General features: G+C 41.5%; 1 protein-coding gene across 7 annotated transcripts in view; it reads left to right on the forward strand.

Annotated features, from left to right (window-relative positions):
* The window catches only part of Dock10 (dedicator of cytokinesis 10), a 206,105-nt gene that overhangs the window by 148,676 nt on the left and 48,452 nt on the right, over window positions 1-8,977 (forward strand). For all 7 annotated transcript variants that reach the window (XM_023723036.1, XM_023723034.1, XM_023723037.1 and 4 more), the window contains exons 27-28: window positions 798-869; window positions 5,547-5,693. In XM_023723036.1, the coding sequence (XP_023578804.1) occupies window positions 798-869; window positions 5,547-5,693 (219 nt within the window). The remainder of the gene's footprint in view (window positions 1-797; window positions 870-5,546; window positions 5,694-8,977) is intronic.

Raw genomic sequence — 8,977 nt, forward strand, 5'->3', positions numbered from 1 at the left:
GAGAGAGAGAGAGAGAGAGAGAGAGAGAGAGAGAGAGAGAGAGAAGAGAAAGAGTGAGCTCTTTCTATCCCTTATATCACATGCAGGCTATCCTTCCTGGGGCAGGTGTAGCACTCACACACTTAATCCCAGCATTGGACCATGAATCAATCACAAACTTTAGAATCAGCCACACCCAAAATGTACCCCCCATAACCTCATGAGGCTTTGGGGGACATCGCCACGCAAATGATAGCAGGTCACTTACCTTCTACAGGGGGATAAAAGCAATGGCCTGCAGCTATAGATTGCTGATGAACCATGTGGTAGGTCAGCAGGTGAGAAGCAGTCTTAGATGAGAATCCACAAAGTGGGAAGGAGGAACTGGGCATGCTCAGGACTGGGCAAGATGTACAGCATCAGGTAGGGGGAAGGTGAGATGTACAGCGTCAGGTAGGGGGAAGGCAATGCCGGGCCAGAGTGGGTCGGAGCACTGGAGCTGACTGCAAGGGGATCCTAGGGGAAGTGGAGGAGGTGGAGGAAAATGCCTTGCTTAGGTCAGAGGCAGCAGCACAGCAGGAAGGTTCATCAAGAACCAAGAGGAAAAGGGACCTTTACTGAGTCAATGAAGAAACTATAATGCCTGACATATACTTTCATGTACTTTCATCATTACAACGTTGACAAAAATCACCATTTAGTTTCAAGTAATACATGCTAGGATAGCAATGTTGTGGAACTACATATTGTAAACACTGAATTTTATTATTGTATGAGAGAATGATAAATTCTTTATTGTGTTTTCTTTTTCCTGACAGCATTCCTGGTTCTTTTTTGCAATTATGCTAAAATCAATGGCACAGCACCTGATCGACACAAATAAAATTCAGGTAGGATCATAGGTAATACTGTAATGTAATATTATCTAGCAATTATTCTGATGAACATGTTCTCATTAGCTTCATTTTTATTGCCTTTGAAAATCCTAGCAATTTATGGTAATTGCTTTTTTGGTAGGAGAAATGGTGATGTAGGTCAGGCAGAGCCCACCCAGGAGCAGATTCCAGGACAAAATTAGGAATACAAATGATTACTGGGGAAATAAAAGTGGTAAAGGACAAAAGAGACAGAAAATGGAATAGGGAGGTCTGATACCTGTGAAAGACAACAGAGGAGGTAAAAGGACCAGCCACACAGAGCTGACAGTGAGCAAGGCTTAGCCGGGCCAGTGGGCAGTGTGCGAGCGAAGGCTGCTCAGAAGGCCCATCGTGGGCAGATGGCCTGGCCCTAGGACTTCTGCCAGCCCCTGAATGGGAGCAGCTGGCGAGCAGAGGGCTGCACTGGCATGAGTGCTTGAGCAGATTCCAAGCTGGACTCTTCCCCATTTATTCCATCCTAAGGGGGCATCTGAGCCAGGGGCACTGTGGGTACCCAGCCAGAGGGCCACTTGGCACATTGCAGCTGTTCCTGGATTGGCTCCCACTGACCCCTCATCCTGAAAGCAAGCAGATGAAGGAAACTGAGATCAACCACAGCTGCTGTCATGACAGATGGGCTCCTAGGGAGCCTGGGCACCTTCGTCACACCCCTCCACTTAGTCTAGTCTATATCCTGTCACCCTTGCGCATGGCCCTGAAGGCTTCTGGGACTTACCATTGTGACAACAGAAACACTGAAATGACACCCAGGATTTGGAAGCAGATTTATTTAACACCTGATAGGCACTGACAATGAGTCAACTATCCTTCAAACTGTCAGGCCTGGGAGGCTGAGGGAGGTTTTAATGGGGTCTGCAGGAGAAGTACAAAGGCAGAGTATTGGGCTGTCTTTGATTGGTTTTCACAATGTGCATCACAGTGACCAGCCATTTCTAGGAGACAGTAGTAACAGGAGCCATTGCCTGTGCAACTAAGACACTAAAGCACACTGGCCAGGAGTCTATTTTCTGTTACAACCTGACAGTGTGACCCAAACCTTCCTTCCGGAGCTATCTCAGCCTTACTCATCACCCTCTACTCAGGCCAGAGTTGCTACAGGTGATCATTCACAATGACAACTGGGCAAAAAGGACCAGCAACCACCCAGGCACCACTTATGTCCTACATGTTTTCCCTCAGTTCCCTCTGGGGTAAGGGCCAGGGGAGATTCTTGCATTTGATATTGATCCCCATCAGGAAGGTAGATGAGCAGTGTTGCTTGGGGTGGGGATGATGGGAATCGGTGACACTACTCTGGCTTATTTTTCTGGTGGGGAAAGTAGTGCCAACACTTCCACCTACTTGTCTGCGTGGTTAGCTCCATGGGACAAGGGCTCAGTGAAATGGTATTCCAAATACCAGTGTTGTTGCTATAAACTGTACATTTGGGATCAGCTAAACGACCATCAGGTGGATCTTTTCATCCAGTGAACTAACAGCATATTTGTCAAGACTCCACTTTTAATCCCTGAAAGTCCCAACTCCAGCAGGGCAAACATGGTGATGCTTTTCATTTCCAAGGTTAACTTAAATCCTTGCAATACACAAGCATTCCCCCTCCCCACACCGCAGTAGACTGAATAAATGGCTGAAGGACTCTGCAGGAGAACTAAGAAAAGCACTATGATATATGCACTATTTAGTACCAAGTTACAGGCTTTCCCTTAGGGACCCTGTCACCTCTTCAGTCAATGTGTACGAGATTGGAAAGTTGACTTAGGACGAGGAGCAGAGAAAAGAATCAGGAATGTTGATTGGCGTGAACACCCTCATCTTCCATCTGTCCAGTCTTGCCTTCTTTGTGGATTTGAATTCTGGCACTTTGTTTTGACCCTAGGAATTCCACACAGTATTATTAGCTTGTTCCACAGATCCCTGAGAGGCAAAGGTGTGTAATTTAGTGTGATAATTGCAGCCTTGGACTCCTGGAGATTAAGCACAGAGCAAAGTTTCTATTAAAATCGTGACCCCTCATCCCCATGACCACCAATAAGCCAACACATAACTGCTTCTCCTATCAACAGGCAGGAGATACCACTTAGTCATGTTGACCCCCAGCATCTCTGTGATGGCCAGAGTGTAGGATATGGCTTCTGCACTTTCCTGGGGAACTTCATACTCAAGTGTGTCCTCTGGTATCACTGAATACCCACTCCAATGTGTCCAATCCCACATTCTCCTCTCTCTGTCCTCTGCCTTTTTGCCAGAACACCTCAGACACTTCCAGTTTTGCTTCAAGTGTCTATCTCCAGGATTCCCCAAGCCACTCTAAAAGTGAGCTGCCCATCCTCAGAGGTCTTATCTGATCTTGGATCCTGCAAAAGATTCCTTTGCCAATGAACTTGGACATATCCCCTTTCACACTCTGACCCTTGTTCACACACCCTCACTATCAAACGTATCCCCTGGCTTCCTCTGGTACATGATAGCTAATTGTTATGGCTTTTGCGGTGTATTATCCTCTTCCATATGCAGGTTTTGGGCTTGATCCCTGGGGATGGAGTGGGTCAGATCCCCTGGGGTTTCCTTGTTTCCTCCCAAGTGCAAGGCCTTACAGCGTCTTCACCCCGGGAGAAGAGCTGATTGCTGATAGGGGAAGATGGGACACTTCTACACTCCTTGAGGGTCAGCTACCCAGAGGTTCCTGCCCATGCTTCCAGACCCCAGGCATTTCAAGCGCCAGCCTGGAGCTGAGCATGACAGAAAAGCTGTGCCTTTAATCACCTCTGCAGTTTCACTTTTTCACTTTAAGTCCTGTTTCCAGAAATTGGAGTCTCCTGCATAGGAAGAAGAAAAGAAGCTACCATGAAGATAAGAATGATTCCTGTGTCCTTGGCCTTAAGCCATGTTAGGATCAGAAATTCCACTCATTACCCCCATCTGCGGTACCCCCACATTCCAGCTTTCTCTCAGGGGCCCACCTCTCAATTTTACTGCCACGGGTCACAGTAAAAAATTACCCAATATCATCATTTGACACAAAAGCATTCACCTTAAATTTCTCCAAGATATTTGTACTTCTCAAGTTATGAAATGAATGGCTCTCTCCAGCATAAGGGAAATGGTATTCATCTTTTCAGGAGTATAGGATGTCTGAGGGGGCCAGGAGAGAGATGTAGATGTAATCCCCTGGACCTGAAGGGTTGCTAGGTGTACTGTGCCCCTGTCTGACCCAAGTTATCTTAGACAAGGTGAGTTCTGTTCTCCTGGGACCTGCTGTTATCTTCTTAATCTGAGAGCCAGTAGAGACCTTCTGGTACCTTCCAGTGGTCACAGCTTTATCCTCTGGCACCCATCTTGTTCCTAACAAAACCACCAAATACCTAAACTCCAGCATCCACATCCAGGGCTCATCCCTATCATGGTGGTCATAGCCCAGGTTCTCCTCCTGGCTCCAAGTCCATCCCCCTGGTTCATGCTGTCTTCTCATGTTCTTCTTTTCCTATCCTGAAGCAGGAAATTCCACATCCTTGGTATGGGAATTCCTCTACTTCTAACTTTTGTGATGTTCTCTGAGAAAACAGTTGAAAATATTCCTCATTTATTTTTCAGTCCACATGTCTTTGGGTTTAGAGTAAGGTGGGTCAAAAGAAGAATTTGAAAGGAAGGCACACTACTTAGCAAGTTCCTATCAAGAGAGAGACAGACAGACAGACAGACAGACAGAGACAGAGAGAATAGAAAAAGAAAGGCTTCTAATTCTAAATTCTATTTTCTTATAGTAAAATGAATATATGTATCATCTTTTAATTTTTAATAACTTTTTTCTTCCTTCTTCTCCCCTTGGTACCCCTCCTCCATTGCTTGGTCCCTTTCACTTTTTCAAAAGATCTATCTAAAGCCAACTCGTAGCAATTAACAAGTCATATCTGTCTTGTAGAAAAGGTCTGTATAAATGCAAGAAGTGAACATTGTGGCCAACGTGACCATGGCACACTTTACTCTCATATGTAGAAGTCCAAAGAGGCCTCTTTAAGTGTTATTAAATTTTATCGTCTCTTAGCCATGCCTTTCTGCATCCAGCTTGATTTGTGAGATTCTCCTGACGAATAGTCAGGACACACTAGTTATTAGAAAGCATCTCCAACCAATACTGTATCTGTGCTCGTCCCATTATTCATTCATTGATTTCTTCATTGGTTATTGAAAGGAATTCCTAGTGTTAAAAACATCAAAGAAATTTGTTTTTAATTACATGGAGTTGTGTGTCCAGAAAGCACAGAAAATACTCATTACAGCTTTAACAGGAGTTATTTCTTGGGAGGCAAGAGAAGGAAATAAGGTTTGATAAATCATAAAATGGTTCATGTTGTACTTTGTACATTTTATGTTTAAATAGTTTGCAATTAACATGATATAATTTGCTTTTTAATAAAAAGTGAAAATGTAATGGTCAAAATAGAGAGGAACATTAAATGAATAAGGTGGAAGGCATAACTCTGAAATTAAAATGGTTTCTATTTTATTATTGCTGTCAAGTTTTCGAAAGAACTCTTTTTATTTGACAAACTCTAAAGTAAGTCTTTCAGTGTAACTCCTGTTGAAGTCCTCCTTCATAAGTCACATTACAGATAACTCATTTTTCCTTAGTTTTCCCGGGCTCAGAGATTCCCTGAATCTTACCAAAATGAATTGGACAATCTTGTGATGGTCCTGTGTGACCATGTGATTTGGAAATATAAGGATGCGCTTGAAGAAACAAAAAGAGCAAACCACAGTGTGGCCAGATTTCTTAAGGTATGGTTCTGCGAGACCGCAACTCTACAGTGGGGCAAGATATTTAAAGTGTTAATTGATTCACACTGATATATTAGGAGGCAAAATGACCACAGTAAGAAAGTGAATAACTTTATTATCTTTTCTAACTTGGAATCTCATTGAAGAAACACTATGGTTAGATAAAAGTATCCCTTTGAGTGTTACCAAATCGAAGTACTGCCCAGTATTTTTAAGGAGAAAAACGAAATGTTTGAAAATATGCCTCATGTAGCAATAGCATTCTCTCCTGCATTTCTGCCCTTGAAGTGACCTTCAGTATCAGTGACAAGTGGGATAATGATACCAAATAGCCACTTTGGGAAAATACTGGGGAATTTATCTCATTAGTTATAGTCCTGCTAAGCTTTCTTTTATAAGATGAAAAGAGCATATGCTGAACATACAAAGGGAAAATTGTCAGATTAAATATTAGGCAACTCCTTTCCTAACCAGATGTATATGAAAGTTAGTTATATTTCTTTGTATTACAGGCAATCATATTGAGTAAAAGTTTTAACAAAGCAAAGTTAAAAAGGCCAATATACAAAATTATGAAATATCACTTAAGAGATAATACACGTAGGAAGACAATGGTTTTCTTCTCTTTTTTGTTCTTATCCAATTACTGCAACTTTGATGAAACCATTTGCTTACTGTAGAAATCACAACATACTAAGTGACTATGCTGATTTATAAATTAATATTAATATGAAATTAAGAAGCATAAAGTACATGGAAACTTAACCTATGTTGTCTTGAGTGAACTTTAATTCTAACTTTAAGTTAGAATTTCACTCGGCCTAAATTCTTTTTAAAGGTGCTAAAAACTCTCAAATTATACAGTAAATTTATTCTTACCATGAATTTATTTCTTTCTTCAATGCTTAGCCTCTTGTATTTTTCTTTTCCTTTGTTTCAGTAAAAGAAAAGGATGGTCAGGGATAAAAGGTAAAGGAAAAAATTTGCTCTGGTTTGCTACCACATTTTAACACCTATAAGAAGAAAATGTGTTGCTATGGTGGTAGTTCATTTAAAGTCTTACGAGAACAGGAAATTGGTAGAGAGAGATTATATGTAGTCCAGCTTGTAAGAAAAATCAGTTTAAAGCAATATCTACAATGTTCTTTCCTAAACTATAAAGAAACAAAATGAATAGACAAGTCTTTAGAAAACAGAAAAGATCTCATAAAGTCTACCCTTGGCTGAAATGTTCTGTAATTGTTAGAATGAATGAGTTGTCCACGCAGCTCACTGGCACAAAGGTTGCTGCTGGTGGTGAATAAATTAATATCTCATATGGGGGCAAATGAAAAACGCCCAACAATAAAAATGAAATTGTGCTGCCGCTGTACAATGGTTTGGTGGACTCTGAAAGTAAAAAGTGCAAATTTACAACAGATAAACAAGGAGAGTCAATGTATGTCTATTATGTGGATGTCAAATTGAAACTAGCACCCACAGGGGGAAATGTATGAATGGGAAGATTAGTTCAATATGTTCTACATCTTAAAAGTCTACCGTACTCTATTATGTTTAATTGGTAGTTGTAAAGGCATTTGTTAACACAGAATACTGAAAGAAACATTCTGAAAGGCTTATTATATAGATCATTTGAACTTTGTGAGAAAAGGAAAAAAGTAAATTTTGAAAGTTAAATGCTATCATTTGGCACAGTTTTGAGGAATTGATGAATTTGGAGCTTTCAATAGGTTGACACTGCCCACTCCCTGTGGAGTGGCATAAATTTGTAGTATTCCCAGAAGTTGACAATATTTATTTGCTCACATAAAGTGTGTATATGACATTTATCTCTTTGATTACTTAATTATACATTAGTAATCAAATACTGTGACATAGCCATCATTGGAATTGAGCAATTAAAACACCGTTGCAATGTTGTAGCTATACCAAGAATGTTTTCCAAGAATGAAGAGGATAGAATTCCTGGAAAATTGGGGTGTGGGCATAGAAAAAATGTCCTGGTTAGCAGGAAGTACCTTCCCTCACTCCTCGCGTCCCTTCCCTCACTCCTCACGTCCCTTCCCTCACTTCATTGCTTTATGGTGAAATAATATTTTCACAGCAATGAAGCCAAAACTCTGGTGCATTTTTGTTTCTGCTGTTCTGTCCTTGAAATAGGATTTGAATGGATCCTTCATGACCTATGAGCCTTTTTAAATATTTTGTTACCAAACGGGATCACAACTCCTACTGAACACGCCCATTTAGATACTTTTCTTATAAGGCACGATACCACGCTGATCGCACAGACAGGCTGATTCTCATTTTTACTTCCTGCATAGATATGCATAGTCTTAACTCACCCTGTTATCCCGTTTACTAGTGGTTGAAAAACATTTGGAAATAATCTAATATAAGATGCAACCTTGGAATCTTAGTAAATATGTTCCCCAAAAAAGAGGGACTGGTGAGTCTCTGAAAAGGGAGGAATCTTCCTATCTGTTATCTTTGCCTTAAATAGTCTGTGCTTTGGTGATAAATGACTGTTTTTCCCAGAGCTCATCTTCACAATAGCTGATGCATAAGATAAAGCCTAAGACAGGGACAGAGGACAAGTGTCCAGGCAGAGATAGTTGAACCAGTGACTTTGTGAAATACAGAGGGTAGGACAGAGCATGCCTGGGTATCCCTTCAGCATCCTGGCATTCCATAGCTCACCACTGAGCCAATCATAGAGCAAGTTCTCCCTTACTCTCAAGCATGGTAAAATAAATATTTTTCATTACAATTCCTTTTTGGATGCTGGAAACAAGACCTGCTAGCATCCAGCACTGCCCAGAAGGCACAGGTGTTCATTTCTATCTCACCCCCTTTTGCTCTCTGTCCTTTTTTTTTTTGAGCCCATGATTATACACTGATATCTACCTGTCCCACTCTTATGATGGGAGATGGCAGGAAGCATATCATCCTCTCTACTGAATAAAAAGAGCTAAAATTTACAGTAAAATGAGAATATAAATGGTGCAATACTGCACAGTAATGAATAGGTACATGGGGATGGCCAAATAGCTCAGCAAATTAAAGCACCTGCTTAGGCAGATACAGGGGCCAGGAGTTTGATTCCCAGACCTGCCATGCCAGCCCCACCTCTGGGGGACACTGAGACGGCAATTGAGACTGAGTATGGCGGCGCATGCCTGTAATCCCAGTACTTGGTAAACAGGTGGATCACTATGAGTCTGATCTATGCAGTGAGATCCTATAGATCCTGTAGACCCTGTCCTAAATACAAGAGGAGGGGG

This window comes from Octodon degus, unplaced genomic scaffold, assembly GCF_000260255.1.
Source record: "Octodon degus isolate 3935 unplaced genomic scaffold, OctDeg1.0 scaffold00096, whole genome shotgun sequence".
NCBI classification, from domain to species: Eukaryota; Metazoa; Chordata; class Mammalia; order Rodentia; family Octodontidae; genus Octodon; species Octodon degus.